The sequence below is a fragment of the Equus przewalskii genome, chromosome 9 (assembly GCF_037783145.1).
Source record: "Equus przewalskii isolate Varuska chromosome 9, EquPr2, whole genome shotgun sequence".
Classification (NCBI taxonomy): domain Eukaryota; kingdom Metazoa; phylum Chordata; class Mammalia; order Perissodactyla; family Equidae; genus Equus; species Equus przewalskii.
This window is the reverse complement of record NC_091839.1, coordinates 78202216-78225469: the sequence shown is the minus strand read 5'-3', so window position 1 is coordinate 78225469 and position 23254 is coordinate 78202216. Positions and strand designations below refer to the sequence as shown.

The following is a 23254-nucleotide window of genomic DNA, read 5'->3' as shown; positions in this document are numbered from 1 at the left end:
ACCCCGTGAAAACTGCGCCCTGTCCTTCAAGGATGACCTGTATGTGCCACGAAAACTCGTCTACCAAGTGAGCACACGGAGGTGACTTCCCTGATGCCTGCATTGTTCCTGCTGGCATTGCGCATTTGCGTTCGCACTTGTTAATGGACCCGCGAATACTCTCCTGCAGAGCCGAGGGTTAGCAAACAGGAGGCACGAGCTGATGCGGCGGGCCGAAGACTCGAGGCTAGGGAGGAGGGCACCCATGGATACAGACGACAGCCCCCCTCCGTTCCCTCCTCTCGTTTTTCGCACGCAGGCCGAGGCGTTCACCATCTGCGTGCCACGCCTCAAACACCCCTCGGCAATTTTGCTGGTCCCCCCCAACCGCCATTCCTCAGCTTAGAGCCCGAAGGGGCGGGACAGGGCCGCTGTCACTCAGCTCCGCGGGCCAAAGGGAGGGGAGCGAGCCCGCCTCCTTCCCAGGCCGTACAGCGGGCATGCGCAGTGGGCGTCCGGACGCCACCGCCCATCAGCTGAGAGCGTTGCTTGCGGGCGGTGGGGCCGGGGGTCCCGCGGCCGGAGGAGGAGGAGGTGGCGGCGGCCGAGGAGGTCGGGGTAAGAGGGGCCAGGGGCGGGGGGCGCTGCGCCCAGGGGCGCGTGGCCCCGCGGCTGCCGCGCCTCCGTGTCGCTGCGCGTGGTCAGGTGGCCGCCGCCCTGCGCTGTGCGGCGGGCGCTGGGGAGGCGGCGGCGGCGGCGGCGGCGGCGGGCGCTGCCCCGGCTCGGGAGCGCACCGCGCCCCACGGCCCACGGCCCGGGCCGGCGCGGTCAGCAGGGCCCGGCCTCCCGCCTGCCCCGCGGGCCGCGCGCTCCGGGTGGGGCCGGCGGCCGGGCCGCTCGGGCAGCTCCGGATCCAGCTGGCGCCGGGCGCGGGGCGCGAGCTGAGCTCTTCCTCTTTCCGAGTCCCGGCGGAGACGCGTCTTCCCGGCGCGGCTCCGGGAACCGAAAATGCGGGCTGCGGGCGGGGGCGCGCGCCTGCGTCCCGGGGCGCCCTGGCGTCGTTTCCCCATGGGCCTGATGGCTGTGACAACGCGCCAACTTTCTTTGATCTCAGTCCATCTCATTATGGGTTTACCTAAGGACCTTTAAAAATACATAAAATGTTTCCAGGCGCCCCCCCCCCCTTGTTTTTTAGGTTGTTACTTTCTTTAAACTCAGACCAAAAGAGAAAAAAAGCGTTGGGTCTGATGCTGTATTTTTTTTCTCTCGGGTATCTTAGATTTGCTTGGCTCTTATATACATACATTCCTTTTTGTTTAATTCAGATCAAAGTATTCGGACTATACATATGTATAATGTAAAACTTGCACGGAATCTGGACGAGGAATGAGGAAATGCTGCGCTGTTTGGTAATATTGTAGCTGGGCGTTTCTGGGGGGTGGCCCGAGCAATAACTGATAGCGGTGTTAAACTGTGTCTCGTGATGTGGACAAGCCTCTGCTTTGCAGGCCACTTTGAGAAGTTCGTCTGACTTGTGACTAAGAATTATAGTCTACTTTAAAAGTTTCTGTGAAAGTTAATACGATAGTGTATTAACTCATTAACATCTATGTAATTTTTCTTCAAGTATGTTGCATCTGCTCCCAATAACAAGGTCCATCCTAATTTTGGTTATGATCCCAAACTTGAGCCACGTGCTGGTGTTTGAAAAATAAATTCTATAAAACACCTGCAGTACGTCTGAGTAAAGTTTGCCTGTGATTCCATTTAATTTGAACGTTTACTATGTGAAAGGGTGAAAAATCCTTGGTATTGTGAACTAAACCCAAATAGTATAATAGGTTAATGGATGGAGGAGCTGAGCTAAAGAGTGCAGGTAGTGTAGTTCATAGAGAAGGCTCATGTCTGTAGAGCGATGGCGCTGACATTCATGGAACATCTGTGGATTCCAGAAGGTGACAAGGTTCTCTCTCTCATGTTTATTTTCCAGAGGTAGAGATAGATAATAAACTGTATCCTAACTGGGTCATTGTAAGTGGTGATTAGCACTATGATGCAGTAAGCTAGACAGAGCAACAGAGAGTGGCAGGGTTGGTGACCTCTCACTTCACATGGGAGTGGTCCCAGAGAGCTTCTCTAGCCTGTGATGAGAGCTTGCTGGGAAAAAGGAGCCTGTCTCAGAAATCATGGGAGGAGCATTCTCGGCATAGGAAATGGCACCCAGCAAAGTCCCAAGGCAGCAGTAGGCCTGGAACATCCAAGATCTGAAAGAAGGCACTGGAATTCAGTGTCTTAGAAATGGTCATATTTACCCTCACACTAGGTGTGTGTTCTTAGGAAATAGGTACATTTATTCATTCATTCTACAAATATTTGTTAAGCACCTGTTATATAGCCAGGTACTAAGAATAGAGAGTCCACAAAACAGAGGAAAAAAACCCCTACCCCTCTGGGAACCTAACATTTTGGAGCACGGCGTGGAGGGAAGTCTAGTGCTTTACGGTGCTACTCACAATTAAGACTGTTTCTATTGTTTTGTCCATGCTAGATTTATAGAGCATGAGGTTTATGCTTCATGGGACTCTTAAAGATTCTGCACATGTCCGCTAGTAACTGGAAGTGGTGTTTGACACTCAAGATTCCATATTAAAATTTCCTTTGTTCTTTCATTTGTTCTCTTTAGAAACAGTCTTGAGAAGATGCTCGTTATGAGTATAGTTGGCCCTTCATATCCATGGTTCCACATTTGCAGGTTCAACCAACAGTGAATCTAAAGGCCTACGATGTTTACATCTGTAGTGAACATGTACAGACTTTTTTTTCTTGTCATTATTCCCTAAAGTTTACAGTATAACAACTATTTACATAGCATTTATATTGTACTAGGTATTATAGGTAATTTAGAGCTATTTTAAGGTATATGGGAGGATGTGTGTAGGTTATGTGTAAATACTGTGCTATTTTATATAAGGGACTTGAGCATCCCCAGATCTTGGTACCAATCTTCTGGAGACACCGACAGAGGACTGTCTTGCACTTTGATCCTCTCTGTCCTCCTTTGTCTTTATGGGGTTGATATATCCTAATAGGAACACAATTATTGAAATGTTTAGATGAGCACTGTTTAGTAGAACTTTCTGCTGTGATGGTAATGGTCTATGCGTGAGCTGTCCAAGTCACTGGCCATACATGTGATATTTGAACACGTGGTAGTGCAGTACAGATAATGAGTTACTGTTATTCTGAGCAGTAAAACTAGGAATTCTGAATTGGCTTTCAGAAGTATTCAGCAAGAGAACTTTAGTGCATATTAGCTCTGGGCCAGGTGCTGGGGACCGATGTGGGAAGCAGACACCAGAATAACTTGGTTGATTAAGCCTGTACACAAAGATAAACTTTTAAGTCAATTTATAGTTAGCTATGTGTCTGTCTATCCGTGTATGTATATTTTTTTACAGTAAAGTTCATCATTTGGCTCCTTTATTTCTCATATCTCATTATCAGAAGAGCCAGCCACTGTTGGCCTTACATACCACTGCTAGCAGAATAAGAGAGAAAAGGAGTAAACTTTTCAGCTATGTTACCTTGATCCACGCAGGTACTTATCCCAAGCCTGTTTCCCCATCTTAGGAGTGGGCTTAGCAAAACTTCATATGGGGTCTGCAGAAAGGTGGTAAATTTGTTTTTTCTAATTGAGTGGGCTCACGTGTCCTTGATTTTGTTGCAGAGGGAGGCAACATGATTTAGTGTTTTGAAAATATGGGCTCTAAGATATAGTTTCAAATTTTAGCTTTTTTCTTACATTTAGCAAATTACTTCTTCTCATTATGTCTGTGTCTTTATATGAAAAATCGGAATAATAGTTGTACCTACCTCATAGGCTTGTTGTAAGAATCAGCTGAGAAAAAGGTGTAAAAGTCCTAAAGCCAATGCTTAGGAAATAGTAAGTTAGCCATTGTTAATGTTGTTGAGTTTTTATGTATCTTTCTTTTCCATCGTTGGCAAATTTCTTTTCGTTCGTCAGTCGATGCTGAGCTGAGGTGAACACGGCTGTGCCCTTTCTCTAAGGAAATTCTCACCACTCCAACGGCAGCAGCTCTTAGGATGTGTGAAACCTAATTATGTCACCAACAGGAACTTTCCCAAATTTAGTTGCTTGAGTAAAGGGATGAGGAAAGTGGTAGTGTTTGTAGCTAATTGGTTGATTCTCTGAAGAGGGAAAAGGGGGGCCTGAAAAGGAAATGGTGAGAAGGCTTGGGCTAGGCTGGCGTGAGTTTTGAGATTTAAGGGAAATGCCGAAATACCAAGCTCGAGGCGACAGGACTCAGTGATTCACTTGTATCTCCTGTCTTGGGGAGAGAGTAGGCCTTGGGGAATAACGTGGTTTTGTGGTTGCTCTATGCAAGCAAGTTGTCATTGTCTGTTGATGCTGGCCCTGCAGATACAAGAGCAGATGGTACCTTTCCTCTGCACAATGGAAAAGCTCTTCGTCCCTGGACATGGGTTATCTCATTTTGATCCTGGCAGCAGGCCTCCGTGCTAAGTGTCTTGCCCAAAGTGGAGATTTCCTGTTACCAGTTCCATTGGCAGCTGAGAAGGCAGTTGGCGGGTTCCTGTAGTTTCGAAGACACGTAGACACTAAAGAGAGTTGAGTGTGACTTGGGTGTGAGACTCATTTGTGTATAGGTATATTTATGTATGTGGATGGAGGAGTCCTCCTAAGAGCGTACATAAATAAGAGAAAGGAACATTTCCTCATTCAATGTGTTTGTGTTGGCTGGGAGCCAGTTTTTCTAGAAATCTGGTTGATAGAGGGGAAGGAGGAAGAAAGATGCCATTGAGCCAGGAGAAGATTGACTCTATCCATCTAGTGGAATATTATTTGGCAATGAAAAGGAATGAAGTATTGATACATGCTACTACATGGATGGACCCTGAAAACGTGCTAAGAGAAAGAAGTCAGCCACAAAAGAACACAGATTGTGTGATTCCATTGATATGATGTGTACAGATCAGGCAAACCCAAAAAGACAGACAGTACATTAGTGGTTGCCTACAGCTGGGGAGGTTAGAGAGAAACAAGAAGTGACTGCTAATGCATATGGGCTTTATTTTGGGGATAATGAAATGTTCTAAAAGTGATGTGGCAATGGTGGCACAACTTTGTGAATATTTTAAAACACCATTGGGTTGTACACTTTAAATAAGTGAGTTGTATGGTATGTGAATTAGTAAAACTCTTGATGAAAAAAAAAGGGGGGGGGCCGGCCGGGTGGCATAGCGGTTAAGTTCACATGCTTCTCGACGGCCCAGGGTTCGCTGGTTCGGATCCTAGGTACGGACATGGCACTGCTTGGGAAAAAGCCATGCTGTGGTAGGTGTCACACGTATAAAATAGAGGAAGATGGGCATGGGTGTTAGCTCAGGGCCAGTCTTCCTCAGCAAAAAGAGGAGGTAGCAGCAGTTAGCTCAGGGCTAATCTTCCAAAAAAAAAAAATGCAGCATTTAGAGATCCGATTGCTGATTTGCAGGATGTTTGAGATAGTGTTGGTCTCATTGGATCCCCAGGTCCAGTCTTGTTCTGTGTAGGCCCCAGCTCTTCAGGTGGCTGCAGGCCCAAGTCCAGGGTGACCTGAAAGGAAGTTTATTTCTGCCACCTTGCTGCCGCCGTTCAGCTGTCTGAGTTGAGGTCTGAGTTTACCCATTTATGAAATTAGTTTTGGGTCTGTCTCTAGGACTTGCTGAGGTCCAAAGGGCCCAGAATAGATAAACTGGACCAGTAGATCAATGAAAGAATGGAGAGCATCTGAAAGCTCCCAGGAATTCCAGGTAGCCAGGCACATTCCACGATGCATCAGAATTTCAGGCATGGAGCCAGGTCTTTTCCACCTGTCTCAACAGTTCAGCTCTTGTACTTCCTGCTGGTACTGACCCTTAGAACAAAGACACGCATTTCCTTGTTGCCTCTTCTCCCCTACCAGAAATCTCCAGTGGTTTCTTATTGCGACACGTTCAAACTAAACGTGGCTACCAGGGCCTGGCCCCTTCTATGCCATTAGTTTTGCAGCAAGCAGGGGTACCTTTGGAACCAGAACCCTGGGACTGAATCCCACCTCCACCTGGTGGGTGGGTTGGGTTACTTTTCCAGTTACTTAATCTTGGTAAGCCACAGTTTGCTCATCATTAAAACAAGGTTTATTTGCTACTCCATGCTTTAAACGGGAAAATTAGACATTCCATCTGAAGTGCTTTGCATTTCACAGATGTGTGATCAATGTCAGGTCATCCTTCTCTTTCCCTTACTATGTTGTCTCCTGCTTGTCCTAGCCGTGAGTCATCTGACCTGGGGCTGGCCAGGAACCCCCCTTCCTGTGGTAAAGGACACACTGCGTTTGCCCTGTCCTGGGCTTCATGTCTTCGCCTCTGTTGTTTTCTAGACCAGTCATACCCAGGTATCCAGATCTGACATTTCAGTTTCATGAATTCTTCGTAGATGAGGGTGATGTTGTCTCACGTTATTAATTTCAGCCTTTGTCCTAAATGACAAACTCGATTTAAGCAGATCCTTTATCCCTGATGTTTTGTTTGTTTCCTTGCAACTCCCAAGTGCTCAGTTGAGTGCTGAGCATGTCACAGACTCTTAGAATAGAGTTGGCTTACAAATTCCCTGCCCATACCTTTGCAACATTCACTGCACGCTCAGTGGGAAGAGGAGGTCGGATTAGTTGAAATCTTTGCTGTGCATGGTCCTGGACGCAGGGACACCCCTTTTCATCCTTCTTTCTAAACCCTGAGTGGTGCGGTGTGGAGTGAAGAAGAAAAGGATTTCATCTTCCCTGCTTCCTGGAGCAGGACTAGTCTGCTTCCTATCTTATAAAGCACCGGCTTCTGGCAGACGGGAGTTGTTCTTGCTGTGTCAGGAAGGTGTGTGTGATGAGCATTTTACAGGTCATTCCTTTTTTTCTCTTTCGTAGGTTCTGCTCTCTCAAATTTGACCTTCTTCCCCATTAAAATTTGGGCCTCATTAGTCATATGTTCCTGAGGTGCTCCAGTGTGTGTTAAATTAAATATAATGAAATTTCTGGGGATAGCTTGGGGTCTGTATTCCATTTAATAAATATTTAGATACCTATTCTGTGCTAGGAATTACTTTAAGTGTTGGAGAAAAAGAGATAAATAGCATCTGGGCCTTGCCATGTATTTTCTCGTGGTTGAGTTAAGGAGAAAATATATAAGCAATTAACATTATACCCAGAAAAGGGAATTAATACCTCATCCTTAGAGAGAGCAAAGAAGTTCTCAAAGAGAATGTACAATTTGAGTCTTATTTTAATTGTTTAACAAGTTTAGCATAACTCTGTCGTTTAAAGTTCAGTTTTTTTGATAGACATGAGAGTTCTACTATTTGATGTGTTCCTTTGCTAGATTTCAACCCCGTTAGGTAAATCAGGTTTGTACTTATAACCTCCTAGGTTGATAATTTGGAAAATGTAAGCCAGTAACTTTTAAAGTACAATTATGTGACTTTTCTTTTATATTATTTAGGTGACTGCTTAGAAAACTGCACAGCCCACCATCATCTGATGAAATTGGCAAACAAGCACGTCCACCATGTCTTATACTCCGGGAATAGGTGGTGACCCCGCCCAGCTGGCCCAGCGAATCTCATCCAACATCCAGAAGATCACACAATGTTGTGAGTTGAGTTTTAAATTGACTTCACTGTTTGTTTTCAAGTTTGTTTTTTTGAGAAAGATTAGCCCTGAGCTAACATCCGCCACCAATCCTCCTCTTCTTGCTGAGGAAGAGTGGCCCTGAGCGAACATCTCTGCTCGTCTTCCTCCATTTTTTATCTGTGGGATGCCTGCCACAGCATGGCTTGATAAGCGGTGTGTAGGTCTGCAGGATCCAAACTAGCAAGCCCTGAGCTGCCAAAGCAGAACACACGAACTCAACCGCTACGCCACCAGGCTGGTCCCTGTTTTCAATTTGTAACTGAACTTGGTGGAGGTGCATAAAAGGACAACTCTAGTGATGCAAAGAGGGAGGACATTCCTACAAGAGGAGATTTATAAAGGTTAGAACTCTTTAGAATGAATATAAGAAACATATTAGAAGAGATAACACTTACTGCATTTTTCTGTAAAGTAAGTAATGTGCATTATTTCATTAATGCGATAAAGACTTGAAAGGATAGATACTTTTAATTGCTTTAAAATGATCTGGTTCTAAATAAGACGAATGAGACTGTTGGCAAAATGTCGTAGGTTTGGAACTGAGGAACGCTACCAAGAGCTTATGGGACGTATGTTTGTTAAAAGTAAAGTCTGACTGGATGTGGTTTAGGTTAATTTTGTAAAGGGTGAATACATGGTACAGTATTCTGGAGCAAGGGAGAACTAAGGAGGAGACATTTTAATCTAACGGGGGCAGATATAGAAGATAACTACCAGATTCCCCGCAAATTATCCTTTGCTCCACCTGTCAAAGACAGAATACCATGGCCTGTAAAATGCTTATGCTTATTAATTCTCAGGAAAAAATCTGTAGTAGATTTGAGCCTATAGATGTTTTTTTCTTCCTCAGTCACAGCTAATCACATAGTGGGATCATTCTGGTCATCTTGCTGTCGGTGTCTGGGCCCTCTGCCATTACCTGGGCTCTTTCAGAGCAAGATCATAGAGTTTCATTCGCCAGCCTGCTTTGCTAAGGCTACTCCTTCACTCGAATGTGTTTGCACACTGCTGAAGTAAAGAATGTTTTCAGACGACCAAACTGCGTTTCCTTAGCTAATCATTAACTTCCCCACAGTTACTACTCTACCTAGAAGATTTAACTGAGATGTCAGTGTGTTTTGAAGGCAAAGGGAGTAAAATTAGAGAACAGATAGTTGTAAAAAGGTGCCGCCATGAACAGCTTTGGAAAATAATGCTTATTCTGATCTGGGGTAGTTCTTGTTTTTTCCAGCTATGCTTAGAGGATCAAGGAAGTGACTGATGTGGAGGTTTCGTGTTGTCCACAGCAGGGGCTACTGGAATGGTGCGTTAAGGATGGTACATGAGGGTACAGCAAGGGTGTTCCAGTTTGTCCCTGAGCACCAGTGTTGGCTCTGCCTTGCTCTTCTAGCTTCAGATCTGTTCTGATGGTGGCCACAGCAGGGCCTCATTTTATGGCTCCCTTGCTGCTGGTTAGAATAGTGCTGGTCTGCCTCAGGCTGCCTGTGTGAAAATTAGAAGAATTTATAATTTTAATTTACATGGGTAGAAAACCAGGACCTTTATACAAAAAAAAGGGGGTCAGCAGGCCTTCCTACAGAGAATAGGACAGGTATCCTGTGTTGGGAAAGCCAAATGGGGTCAGGAGTTCTGGGAAGAGGATGAGAAATGACTGTAATGCACTCAGGTTATGGAGCAGTAGGCTCTTGGTGGTACGAAAGGATGTGGATTGGCGATTGAGTGTGAGCTTGAAACGAAAGGAGGAAGGAGGTAGCTTAAGTCAGGTCATGCTCCCTGAGAAAGAGATCTGTTGGTCCAGCCAGATGAGAAGTGATAAATTGGGCAAGTGTTGCATATCTGCGGCATAGCCGATAGCTAAGTAAGCGAATACGTTGCAGTTCGGGGCAGTCTTGGAATGTGTAGGAGGGTGGCAGTGAGACCCCCAGCTGTGCCTTGGGACGAGTTGTTGGGAAGACTGGGACAGTCAGGAGAGGGTACAGCCATCACCTTCAGATGTTTGAAGCACTGTCTTATGTAAAACGAGACGTGTGTTCTGTGTGATCGTAAAGGCCTCCACAAATGAACAGGAGCTGCAGTCATCGGACGTCAACTTGAGAAGGAATAAGGGCTTTGGAAGCGTCCAAGCTGGTCAGGGATGGAGTTGGGTACCTCAGCAGGAGTGCGATCTTTGTTCCTAAGTGACCACTTGTGGTGGTCAGATGTTTCTCAGGTCTGTTAGTAAGAGTATTAAACACTGGAATAATGGCTTAGATAAAGTGACTTTAATTTTGATATTCTGTCTGTATTCATTCATCAGATAATTTGCTGAGCGTCTACTTGCTAGTCACAGTTCCAGACCCTGGGGATATGGCAGTAAACCAGATCCACAAGGCTACGTTCTCCTGTAGTTTATAGTGTAAGGAGAAACAGATGGTAAAAAAAAAAATAAGGGCCAGTCTGGTGGCGTAGTGGTTAAGTTTGCATGCTTCGCTTCAGTGGCCTGGGGTTTGCAGGTTCGGATCCCAGGTGTGGCCCTAGCACTGTTTATCAAGCTGTGCTGTGGCGGCGTCCCATATACAAAATAGAGGAAGGTGGGCACAGATGTTAGCCCAGTGACAATCTTCCTCAAGGAAAAAGAAGAGGATTGGCAACAGACATTAGCTCAGGGCCAATCCTTCTCACCAAAAAAAAAAAAAAAAAGGAAAAAATTAATGAACAACGTAATTTCCTATGAAGAAAATAAAATGAGAGTGATGTGAGCACAAGTGACTTGGGGAGAAGCTGCCTTCGCTTTGATGGTCCCTGAGCAAGGATGAGAAGGGGCTGGTAGTGAGAAAATACTGGGAAAGAGCATTTAGGTGGAGGCTGCAGCTGCTGTTAAAACAGAGCACTTGAGGCAAGAGTGGCAGGAGATGAAATGAGAGAGGAGGCCGAATAGGTTATCTAGAGCCTTGGAAGCCGTCTAGGGTGTTGAGATTTCATTCTAAGAGACAGGGAAGACACAACCAGATCTGCACTTGGAAAAGATTACTTTGGCCGCTGCTTAGAAGATAGACTTTGGGGCAATAGAAGGGGACACATTGGCCATCAAGGGAGTCTGATGAGGGAGATGCTGGCTTGCACCAGGGTGGTAGCATTGGAGACAAAGAGAAGCACTGGCTATACTGGGGATGCAGAGCCAGCAGGACTTGCTGGTGAATGTGAGTGGGATGAGAGCCAAGAGGGGAGGCCAGGATGAATCTGTGGTTTTCACATTGAGCTACCAAGTGGGTGGTAGCAAGGATGAACTGGGGTGGGAAGGACCGTAGTTCAGAAGAAGTGGGGAGGGTTTTTTTGGCCAAGTAAATTTTGAAATGTCTTTTAAACATCTAAGTAGAGATGTCAGACATCTAATTTAGATATGTGAATTTGGAGTTCACAGTGTCATCGGAGTATAAATGGTATTAATACCATAAGTCTAAAATAGTCACAAAGGAGTGAGTGAAGAGAAGAGGGCTGGAGCGTTAAAAAATGAAGTCAAGAAGGGAAGGAGAAACAGCATAAAAAGTCAGAGAAGGAGTGCCCAGTGGGGTAAGAAGAAAATCAGAATGTGGTAGATTTCCAGCAATCAAAACAAGAGTGTTTCAAGAATGAGTGAGGCATCCTCTGTGTCTAATGCTGCCGCGAGGGACTAAGATGAAAGCAGAGAATTGGATCTGGCAATCTGGTGACTTTGAAAAGAGTGGTTTCATATCCATGTTCCAAGTGTAGATGGAGGAAGAAAGGGAGGAAGACCTAGCCCTTCCATTTAAAGAGACTGCCTGGAATCCCAGTCATCTCTGCTTATGTTACTGACCAGAATTTAGACACAGTCAGATGGCCACACCCAGCTGCTAGGGAGGCTGACAGCATCCTTGAGCTGCCCTGCAATGTGCTCACTAAAATTGGGGAATGCTCCATTTGTGAGAGAAGGGAGGTGTCAATATTTAGTAGGCAACTAGCAGATTCTACAAGAAGTAGAGAGGGTCAAAGAAGGGCTTGCATTTTTCCACTACCAAAGGGAGATTCTAGTGAGAGTATAGTTGCAAAAAATGTGTTTGGAGGCCAGAGGGGAAGGGGAATGGATCGCTAGTGAGTGGTTCGTCCTTCGTCCACTGTACAGAGTCGAGGCGAGTGTGGTGCGGACAGTAGGTGTGGTGGGTGAAGATGGGAGAGTTCCTGAGTGGGTCTACTTTTAAACAAAATAGGAGGCAAGGGCGTCGGATAGAGAATGGGAGGCTGTCGGAAACATAATAGACAGGAGAGAAAATGGACTACCTGTGGTTCTGACAGTCGAGGGAATGGAACATACGGGGAAAGTGGAGAAGAGTTGTGTGGCAGGTTAACTACTCATCTGAGATTCTGGGTCGTGAATGTAGAATGTCATCACTATGTGTTTTTTCTGATTCTCAGATTCGATGTCTAAATGATTTAGACAGAGTAACTTATTGTTATAAGTCTAACCTACCACCAGTGTGTGTTACTGATGAGGGCTGCGTGGAAATCACGTGGATGTGAAAGACAGAAGTGTGAAATTTCAGTTCACTTTTTTCCCATCCGGTAATGCTAATAATACTGGATATGAGTGAATAAGCTGGTACTTTGCACCACATTTAGGTGCTTCTCTTCACACGGTATTTACATCTTTTGAATTTTTGTCAGTACAAATTATTTAGTTTTAAAGAAATCTAAAGAGAACATGGCTGTGAGTAAGGTATCACCCTCGTGGTTAGAAGATGAGCATCTGTTCAGCTAAGCTCCGGTCTTCCTGAGCACTGCAGTGGGCAGCGTTCATTTCCATATTAGTTTTGATTAAGGTCAGTGAAAATTTGTAAATATTGCGTTGTATGGTTTAGTTTATACAAAAAAAGAAAATAGCAACCAACAAGATTTTTGGTTCTTTTTTTTTTTAAGATTTTAATTTTCCTTTTTTTCCCCAAAGCCCCCTGGTACACAGTTATGTACTTTTAGTTGTGCGTCCTTCCAGTCGTGGCATGTGGGACGTCACCTCAGCATAGTTTGATGAGCGGTGCGATTTCTGCGCTCAGGATTCGAACCGGTGAAACCCTGGGCCGCCGAAGCAGAGCACGTAAACTTAACCACTCCGCCATGGGGCTGGCCCTAAAATAGTATTATATTCTGACAATTCCATTTTGCAAAGAATAGGATAGATGAAACAAAATGTTTTTAAACTTGTGTGTTTTTTTCCATTAAACTTTTTGTTAAAAATAGTCTATAGTCTTACCGATTTGCTTTACTAGTGAAGTACTTAAACCATATTGCAATCATGTAATTTATATTAAACATAAAATATTTGTGTCGTAAATACTTAGACATAGAATTATATGAAAATAATGTAACTTTTTAAGAATAAGTAATAAACAGGTATAACAAACTAAGACTTTATTAGGAATTTATCTGTGGAGCATTTGAAATGATTGAGAACGTATTTTTATCCCATGGGAAGAGAGTGTTCTGTTGACTCTGTCACAGACAGCAGGGTATTTGTGTCTCCACAGCCCCATCCTTTGCCCGTGGTGTAGACAGTGTTCTCTGTCACTGTCCCTAACATGGCATCAAGTCTTTCTCAACCCAGTGCTCCAGGCCATCCTTCCCAGTAGACTGGAATTAGCATGCAAATAAAACTGTTTGTTATCCCAGCCCCAGAGGGTCCTAATGCTTCAAAGAAATGCTCCGATTTAGTTCTCAAGCTTTGGATCGAGATGCTCAAAAGTAACATTTTTATCAGCAGTATCTGGAAATGAGATATCCACCCATTGACCCTTTATCATCTGTCTGTATTTTCCTTGAGACAAACTCCTGCCTGTGATGTATGGTTCAAGGATGGGCAAGCCTCTGTGGGTTCAAAAAGCTGAGCCTTTTTTTTATATACGGTAAACCAGAGCAGGATATTTCACAGGGGCCATTCGTCCTTGCACAAACACACCATATAGACAAGTGTATTCAGGACACACAGAGAACTCATGTCCTTGAAAGAAGCAGAATAAATACATTGAAATCCATCACATAATTAAAGATTGGGGTTTTTTTAAACTTAAAAAAATAGGAGTATAGTGTATAATTGAGTAGTACACCAATTTTGCATGTATTGCTCAATGAGTTATCTATCACAGCACGACATGTGTCAAGAAGTAGAACATCACAGCCCCGCGAAGCCCTCCCCGTGCTTCCAGCCCCTCCGTGCTCTCCAGAGATAACCCGTGGCCTGGTTAATTGTTGTAGTTGTTCTAACTGTCATAGGATCAGGTAACACGTTTTCTGTTGGACTTCTTTCTCCCATTATGTTTGTGCACTTCATCCATGTTGTTGCATGCGGTTTAGGTCATTTGTTTTCATTGCTGTGTGTTATTCCATATGCACACCTACTAGTCTGTTTATTCTCCCTACTGTTGGTGCACATTTGGAGTGTTTCTGGATTTTTGCTTTGTTTTTGTTTTTTTTCTATTATGAACAACACTTCTCTAAACATTCTTGTACGTTCTTTTGTTGCATGTGTGCACCTAAGAATTGGGTTTCTGGGTCACAGGATATGTATATGCCCAGCTGTGGAGTAGGTACAGCTAAACAGTTGCCTCAAGTACTTGTACCAGGTTGTCCTCCCACCAGCCAGTGTATCAGAGTTTATGGCTCCAAATCCTTGCCAACATTTGGCGTTTACAGTCTTTTAAATTTTACCCATTTTAGCCAGTGTTGTATCTCATTGTGATTTATATTGCAATTCCCTTTTTAGAATCAGACTTTTCAGAACGTCGCTGAGTTAGGAAAATCAGTGAGACAATAGGAAAAGTTTTCTAATTAGGCAAACCATATATGTGTGCATGTGCATTTCCCAAAATCAGATCTGAATGGCAGTGTGACCTTGAGTAAGCTGTTTCACTTTCCAGGATATGATTTTCTTATATATATTTTCTGTGGGCTGGATTATGGCCTCTTCCAACTTTAACAGGCTATATAATTCTAACCAAAATTTTAAAGAATCCTGCAAGCTGTTCTAACATATGCAGGATTATTTTCTTTGTTATTAAGAGACCAATTGCCATATCTGGACCTGCAATGCGTACTTTAAAATCTCATAATGGAAACGGTCATTCACAAGACCAGCTAAAGTTCCACTGAGAGTTTTACATATTATTTCTAAGTATTAGGAGATGGGAGAGGTGCAGTCACAAGAGATTCTGGTGTGAATCATGTCAGAATTAACTAAGTTATGAGTTGGAGAAAATTGATGAGTAGAAATGACAGCTGACCGTGAAACATAGTCCTTGAGATAAAATTTTCCCATATGTGCATATTACAGTAAGTCTTACCACCAATGCTAATGAGAGTTCTGGCATTTGAATTTATTTTAAAGGATAATCTGAAAGAGGAAGATAGAGAGAGGCTAAAGGTTAGCCTTTGGAAAATGAACAAAATAAATCCATTGGTAACATAAGCTATAAATAAATATGAATTTATGAGTGCAGAAGGTATCTGCTAAAATATGCATAATTTATCACGTGGGCTTGTGTGTCTGTGTTTCCCAGAAGATTTGGGAAGGCGGGACTTTCTAGGGAGGCATAAAATGTGTGAACAGCCCATGTTATAAAGGTTAAGAGAAGGTGACTGAAAAATGTTTATGTTGAATCTTCATTGTTTCGGGTTTTTCTTTTTTTTTTATCATTTATCTCTGGTAGATTAAAGCTGTTAGTTCAACACAGGCTTGTTTAGAATTGGAAAGAATGTTACTGGTTTCTCTGTGTTGTAATTAGCTTCTCATTCCGTGTGTGTACTTTCCTTGTTCCTTAAGAAGGATCAGTGCTCTTGTCCCCATGAGGTTCTTAGGACTTTGAGATGAAATAAAGTCTGTATAAACAGGTGGGCCCCTTTGTGACTTTTGAGAATGAATACCGTTCTTAATGAGAGTCTGGTGGAGGGACGCTTGTTTTTGCGTTTGAATGCATGACTGCACAAAAGGGAAGCGCATGTCACCCACTTCTCTTTTTTGGTGCCAGGGCACGTTTTGCTTGCAAACAGCTGCAGTGCCAGAAGTTAATGAGTTTCCTGGAACTGTGTCTTAGCTCAGGAATTGAGGATGTTTCCTTTTGTTCTGAGGTGGTCCATGGGTGGGCATTGTTGAATGTGAAGGCAGTGTGTAGAGTAAAAGGAGTTGAGAGTGTGTTTTCCCTCTCTCTCCTAAAATGCTGTTTGGGATATCTACTTCTAACCTCACACATCTGAGAATATTTCCTTGGATTTTTTCCCCTTGAGGAGAAAAACTTCAGGCGCTTCGGTTTCATGGTTGTGATTTTCTTCCTGCCTAAGGTGTTGACATAGGACAGAGACAGTGTGGAAGGTGGTGTCTTGTCTAGGGGAGCTTTAACAGAGCGACAGCTTTCCCGTCTCGTTGGTGACTTTCCCTGCATGACCGAACGTGAGTGCTGTTTATGACCGAGTGTGAGTGAACTCTGTCTGTTTTCTGAACTGAAACCAGAGGATATGGTTCCAGGGTGCTCCAGGGAGCTGTAGCACCCGCTGCTCCTGGCTGTGCACCATCTGCATGCCTCTGCCCTGAACGTGACCTTTCTTACCATACCCCCAACCCCAAACCCCAGGACTATGAGTCTTCACCCCCCAAGGTCAGTCTCAGTCCAAGTCCTATTGGTTCCACCTGCCGCCTTTGTCCATTTCTCTCCATCTCTGCTGTCACCACCCAGGTCCAAGCTGCCGCTGTGGTGTCTTTGCGTGACTGCAGCCTCCAGATGGTCCTCTCTGCCTCTTTCCTGCCTGTCCACAGTCTGTTCTCCACGTGCCGTCCTGGGTGGACTTTTCACACTGTGAGTCATATCATGTCATCATCCCACGGCTGAAAACTCTACAGTGGTTTCCTGTGGCACTTACAGTCCAGTACAGACCCCTGCCGTGCCCCACAGCATCCTCCGGGGTCCCATCCCTGCCCCCAGTGCCGTCTCCTGCCCCCTCCCCCTTGCAGCTGCAGCATTCCAGCTGCGTTGCCCTTCCTTCTGCTGCTCTAACAGTCGAGCTCATTCTTACCTGAGGGTCTTTGCACTTGCTAGTCTTCTGCTTCAAACAGCTTCCCAGATCCTCACGTGATTGGTTTCTTGGTCTCAGCCCAAAGCTTACTTCCTTAGAGAGGTCTTCCCTGACCGGCCATTTTGCTTCCTCCATTCATTCTTTTTCTCATTAACTTGTTTTGTTTTTATAATGCCTCTTATCAGTAAATTAAACTGCTAAAATTATTTACTTCTTTTCTGCATTCCCTACTAAAATGTCGGCTCCCTGGGAGAAAGGGCTTAGTGTCTTGTTCACGGCTCTGTCTGTACTGGTGAGTCAGCCCTTAGTAAAAGTGGAATGAGTGAGCCCACATGGGTTACTCAGTGTTTCTCTGTTTTCGAAAAGTAGAGGTGAGTGTGCCTAGAAATGTAGTAGCCGTTAGATAGATGTTCATTTCTTTCCTCTCCTTTGACCTTATGGCAGCCATCTCCTCACTCATTTGGTAATTCAGATGCTGGCTTGTGGATTTTTTTGTGTTTCATCTTTTGTCCTTGTATTTTTTCCTAAGTGCAAACGTTCTTTTCCTTAACCACTCTATCATCTCTTCTCTAGCTGGGGATCAGTCTTTATGCATAACTGTGTTCTTCGAGGGCTTTCCATCCAGAGGCTGTACTGTTGGTTGACAAAGGTTAGAGCAGAAAATTTCAGAAAAGAGAATGTTGTGATTCCAAGATGTGACACTGGAAGGAAGGAAGACAGTTTAATAAAATGGGAAGCCCTCAGATACCCTGACTGCAATGTAAAATTATGTCAATGAAGAAGAAACAAGTATGTAAAGGAGTCTTAAAGGAAAGGCCCATTGCATGCCTGTGAGCTCAGTCTTTAAAGAGAAACAGTTACTAAGAGTGAAGGATGGAGTGAGAAGAGTAAAGAAATCAAATGATGATACATTGATGCATTCAGCATTTTGAAAGTTCTGGGGACGCTTCACCTAGCAGGCAGCTAGGATTGCAGCTTCCTCTGGAAGAGGGTCTTTCATTCTGTGTGGCGTTGAGGAGTACAACAGGAGACCAGCAGAAGGAAGTTAGAACGGTCATGAGTGGTCCTTCCAGCATGGCTGTCTGAGGATGCTGTGGACTGGCCTAGGTTACTCACTCATAGAGGTGTTTGAGCTTAGACTGAACATACTTGACAGGTATGTTAATTTATTCATTACAACTTTTTTTCGCTTTCCCCTCACGTAAGCTCTGTGAAGGTCCTTGTTGTGGACTGAATTATGCCCCCCCCCCCCCCCCGCCCCAGAATTCATGTTGAAGCCCTAACACTCCATCTGACTGTATTTGGGGATAGGGCCTTTAAAGAGGTAATTAAGGTTACAAGAGGTCATCAGGGTAGGGCCCTAATCCAGTAGGACTGTTGTCTATATAAGAAGAGTAAGATATACCAGGAATGCACAGGCACAGGGAAAAAGCCACGTGGGGACACAGCAAGAAGGAGGCCAAGCCCAGGAGAGAAGCCTCAGGAAAAGCCCACCCTGTTGGCCCCTTGACCTTAGACTTGCAGCCTCCGTCCGGAGCTGTGAGAAGATCCAATTCTGTTGGTTCAGCCACCCGGTCTGTGGGGTTCCGCTGCGGCAGCCCCAACAAACTGACACAGCCTTGTGCCCCCTGGCCTGCTGCCCTGGGATTTAAAGTTATGGGAAACCCAGATGATGCTGAAGTTTGCTTTTAAACCCTGAGATTCTACACTTTGTTGTAAGTTAGTGTATTTCAAAAAGGAATGTGCATTACTGTGCTTGGGAAGATGTTATTGATCACAGGATGTAGAATGAGAGAATACTAACTTTTGGGACTTTAATGAAAAACTCAGCATTCCAGAGGATGTTTCCATTTGCTAAATAGCACATTAATAAGAAGAGTAGTTAAATATAGAAATACCTGTATTAAACATGCGTTCAGTATAACATTTACTTCTTTTTAAAGCCATTACTGATAATGATTATAAAGGTAAGCCAAGACTAATAATGTGAAATCAGTTGAATTTTCAATGCTTTTATACCAACATCGCTTGCCTGTTACAGTGTTTCTACTCATTGGCAACATAAGGAAAACAGCTTTAAAGTCAGTTTACATACTCTTTTGTTTAGTAATAAATCTGAATGGCTACAGAAGTATTTACACATAATTATATTCTTTCATTTTTTTATGAAAATGAGATCATACTCTACATATTGTTTTGCTGCTTGCTTTTTCTCTCTTCTGTATTGGCTGCATAATTTTCTGTTATATGAATGTGCCGTACATCATTTAACTAACCTCGGTTAGTGGACATTTTTTCCGAAGATTCCATGTTTAAAAGTCGGAGAACTTACCATTTATGCTGCCTCCACAGATGAATCCTTCTGAGTTCTATATCGATAGAGTGTGATGCTGAGTATATGAGAAAATTCTCATATCTATGTTTCCACACCCTATTTGGAAATTATTATAATTACTAGATTTTTTCACTGTAAATATATTTAATATGTTTAGTAACTGTATTACAGAGTGACTTCTCTTTCATTAAAATAGAGTTCATGGTTCACTGTGTCACAGCTGCTCAGCCACCCGATGATGCTGCCTGTCTGCACATTTCAGTTGCCCGGTGCTGATGTCCGAGCTGGACAGCAGGAGTTAGGTTGGGCTGGTTTAGTTTTTGTTTCCTGTAATGGTCTAGACAATTGTTGTCTTCATTCTTTGACTCTTTTTTTGTTGTTTTTCACTAGCTACTGAGCAATACATTTGATTAATATTTTTGGTAATATTTTGATTGCCTTTTATACTTATTCCAGATTAGTTTTTTCCTTAAAGCAGGTATTAAGTGATTTGCTTATTAATTTATTTGAAAGAACCTGAAGGTTGTCCAAAGTAGTGTTCTGTGAGTCTTGGTACATTTATTTTTTCCAGTCTTCCTTGTTGTTAGAGTATCAATATCACGGTCATTATTAGAAGAAACCATTGATCGTTACAGTAGCATATTATCAATATTGAATATGGCCTCCTACTTCTCTGGATAATTTGGTCTTCATCCCATTTAAAGGCCAAGAGAATGCCCACAGACATCAGCAAGACCTCCTGCAGGCCTGTGGACTGCCATTTTCCTGGTGGGGAGTGTGTAAGCCTTTAACTAAAAATCCAGCCGCGGCCGCTTGTTTGTGACTACCCAGAGCGCTGCCTTCCTGCTGGGGCTCAGGAGGAGCTGGTTGGGGTGCCCCGCACAGCCAGTGATTTCACCTGCGTAGTATTGCCCGTCCACCCTGCCTTATTCAAACATCTCTTTCTGGAAGGTTTGTAAGTTAGTATCTTTTAACTCTCTTTTATTAACTGTTTCCTCTGTGCCTTGTATTGGGATTTTGTATCTGTATTTTGTACCTTGCTATTTGGCCTTCCAGCCTGCCCTGTCAGGTGAGGAAATTTCGGTTTGAGTGTTAAGTCACTTACTCTGTTGGTGCAGCTGTTGCGTGGGGAGGCTGGTACCTGAACCTGGGACGATCTGAGTCACAGACCACTGTGCTTTTGGGTCTTGTGTCATGTTGTCCCAGGGCATTTCTTGTGCTTCTATGTGCAGTCGTTCATTCCATGAGGATTTATTAAGCACGTATGGTGTGCTAGGCCCTGTCTGGCTGCTGGAGATATGTCAGTGAATAAAGTAAACAAGATACCTTCCTTTATGGAGTTAACCTTTAGTGAGAGAACACAGACATAAAATAAGTAAATTATATAGTGTACTGGAAGGAGATGTTAAGTGTTATGAAAAGCAGCAATGACAAAAAACATACACTGTGGGTCTGGTATCCTTGGAGGGGATTGCATTTGTAAATGGGATACGGGGGGAGCCAGGCTAGGCCTTACAGAAGAGAGGATAGTTGAACAGATATCTAAAGGAAGTGAGTGCATCCTTCAGTGTCTGGGGAAAGAATGTTCTAGATGGGGAAATGGCATGTACAAGGCCCCTGAGGTGGGAGCATGCCTGTGGTATTAGAGGAGTGGTGAGGAGGCCAGTGAGCACAGAGGGAGGAGAGAGGAGGAGCTGGGGTTGGGTTGGGTGGGGCCTTGTAAGCCATTGTAGGGACTCAGGCTTTTACTGTGAGTCGAACAAGGGTTTTGAGCTTTTAAATAAATGGAGTGTGGAAGCAGAGATATGAGAACTGTATCATATAGTTAGCATCACACTCTATCTGTCCCGCACTCAGAAGGATTCATTTGTGGAGGCAGCTAAATGGTAAGTTCCCCAGCTTTACAACATACAATCTGAGGATAAAATGTCCACTAACAGAGGTTTGGTTAAATGATGTATGGCACGTTCATTAATAGAGGAGGCATGGTGTTGGGCGCAGCCAGAGTTTGGGATCTGTCAAGTGGTTAAGATGAATGGAGAGAGGGGCTTGAGGATACCTGCAGGAGAGTGAACACGATGACTGACGGTGGAGTTCATGCTGGGTCAGGAGGCAAGTGAAGACATGGGGGGAAATGGCAAAGCCATGGGACCAAAGGTGGTAGGTCCTGGTGGGCCAGAGGCTTGTGGAGTCAGGGTACCAGTGGGAGGGAGCTGAACATACAGGAGGTGGTCATTTGTAAGTGGCGTGTATGAAACTGAGATGTTGGAGGAGTTACAGCTATAGATAATGAGAAGGCATTTGGTATGATCTTGAAGTGTGTGACTAAGGTAGGATGGAGGAGGAGATCAGTGGAGAGGTCTGCAAAGACCTGAGGCCAGGATGGTGGAAGGACCATCGATGTGTCTTGAAATCACCAAGAATTGATACAGGAGCCAGGAGCTAAAACCATCAGAAAGAGGGGGTGTGGCCTAAGCGACCCCAAGCGACTTCAGCTGCAATGGATCATGATGGTGGGTCTCCTGCTTCCGTGTGTCTGATCTGTCTCGTGCTCCTTGTCGCTCAGTCTTCATTTCTGAATTTGTCATTCTCCTTCTTTCCTGAGTTCCTCTCACTTTTTCTTCGCCAGTGCCTATAATCTGACCATCTCATCTATGAGTTCTTTCATGATCTTCCTTTAAAACTGCAATTGCCTCATTGAGTTTTTTAAAAAAAAATTTGTGGCGCTATTTTGGGTTATAATTTCCACCTGATCCACTTTGTGGCAACGTTTTTTCCTGCTGTATTTTCTTTGTAGGGAGTTTTGCTGTTCTTTTTGACAGCTTTTTTATGGTCTTTTGTGTAGTTGCTGTCTCTTTTCTTTTGCTGTTCAGTGGAATGAGTTTGACTTTCCTGGCGGGATTGCTGTGAAGGGAGAGAGCTCCTGTCTCTCTGTCCTGCCCTGAGGCACTGTTCCCCCCCCCCCCCCCACCTCTCAGAGCCTAGCCTGGTGTAGAAGGGCTTCCCCTCCATTCTGATGTCCCCCACTTGCTCCATTGGCCCCTGGATGCACCTCTTTCTGAGGCGTCCGCCTCCTCTTGGAGAGAGGGGTTCTTTCAGAGATCAGCAGCCTCTGGGTCCCTGGGTGTGGTCCCAGCCTCCCCTTCCCGCGTCGCCCAGCAGAGTGCCTGCACCTCTGAGCTATGCCCCCGGTGCTGTCAGCCCGGCCCCACTCAGGGAGCCAACATCTTCTTGTGCAAGTGGGTGTTTGCTGCTGACGTCTTGGAGTCGGCCTCCTCTTCCCCTCTGCAGTGCCCCTTATTCCCCACCCCAGCCATATGGCTTCCCACTCAGGATCTGCTCTGTTGCTTTTGGCCACATGTACATATTTTTTAGGTTTTTTGGTCTTAATTTCTCTGAAAATAGGACTTCTGTGGGTTTTCTTTTTTCCTCCCTCTTTGTTCTATATGGCTTGAGGCAGGAGGAAAAGGGAAGATTCAGAAACAAACTTCTAGTGTGTTCCTGTAGGCAGCAGCAATCCGTTTTCAGTGTTTTAGCAGCATCTGGGTCTCAGTGTCTTGGCAGAGAGGACCGATCAGGAACTGGGGCTGAGGAAACCGTGTGAGAATCCCTGCCGTGTAGACTGGAGGTGAGCCTCATGCCATGGCCTGTACTCAGCTGCCTCTGGAGCAGGAGAATTACTGGGCCAGCTGGTAGGTGAGAGGAGAGAAGCTCGTCGAGGAGCTGGGCCAGGAGGGCTCAGGAAGGTGAGGACTGGAAGGAGGAAGCTTCCCCGTGGGCAAGTCCTCGCCTGTGTTTGCTGTTGGCTTCACCTTCTCAAGGGGCCGCGTCTTCCTCTGGGCCTTGTTTCCTCTGATTCTGGCCTCTCTCAGAGCAGGTAAACAGCAGGTCCTGTGATAAATGTTAGGACTGAACAGCTTTGCTAAGAGAGAGCTAGCGATGTTTGCCCGTCTTAGAAATCCGAAGTATTGTTATATGCAGTTTTCCAATGATTTGTTTCTGTACTTGATTTTTAAGAACCGTGCTTTCACATTTACCCCTTTGTTAATCTACAGTAGCTTTAAAATGCCCTCAGCTTCCACTTGGTTAACCTGTATGCCTGTCTACGGTTGAGGTATCTGGGGAGAAAACCAGTGAGAGATTTGGAAATTCCGTG

The 23254-nt window shown here is 44.6% G+C and overlaps 1 protein-coding gene across 4 annotated transcripts in view; it reads left to right on the top strand.

Annotated features, from left to right (window-relative positions):
• The first annotated feature begins 446 nt into the window (after positions 1-446).
• STX7 (syntaxin 7) overlaps positions 447-23254 on the top strand; it is a 47792-nt gene continuing 24984 nt past the window's right edge. Inside the window, exons 1-2 of one of the 4 annotated variants that reach the window (XM_070557178.1) lie at positions 447-597; positions 7525-7675. In XM_070557178.1, coding sequence (XP_070413279.1) covers positions 7591-7675 — 85 coding nt within the window. In that variant the 5' untranslated portion in view covers positions 447-597; positions 7525-7590. Of the gene's footprint in view, positions 598-6305; positions 6432-7524; positions 7676-12404; positions 12530-23254 lie in introns of those variants that run through there. The other 3 variants (XM_070557180.1, XM_070557179.1, XM_070557177.1) reach the window with 3 other exon arrangements.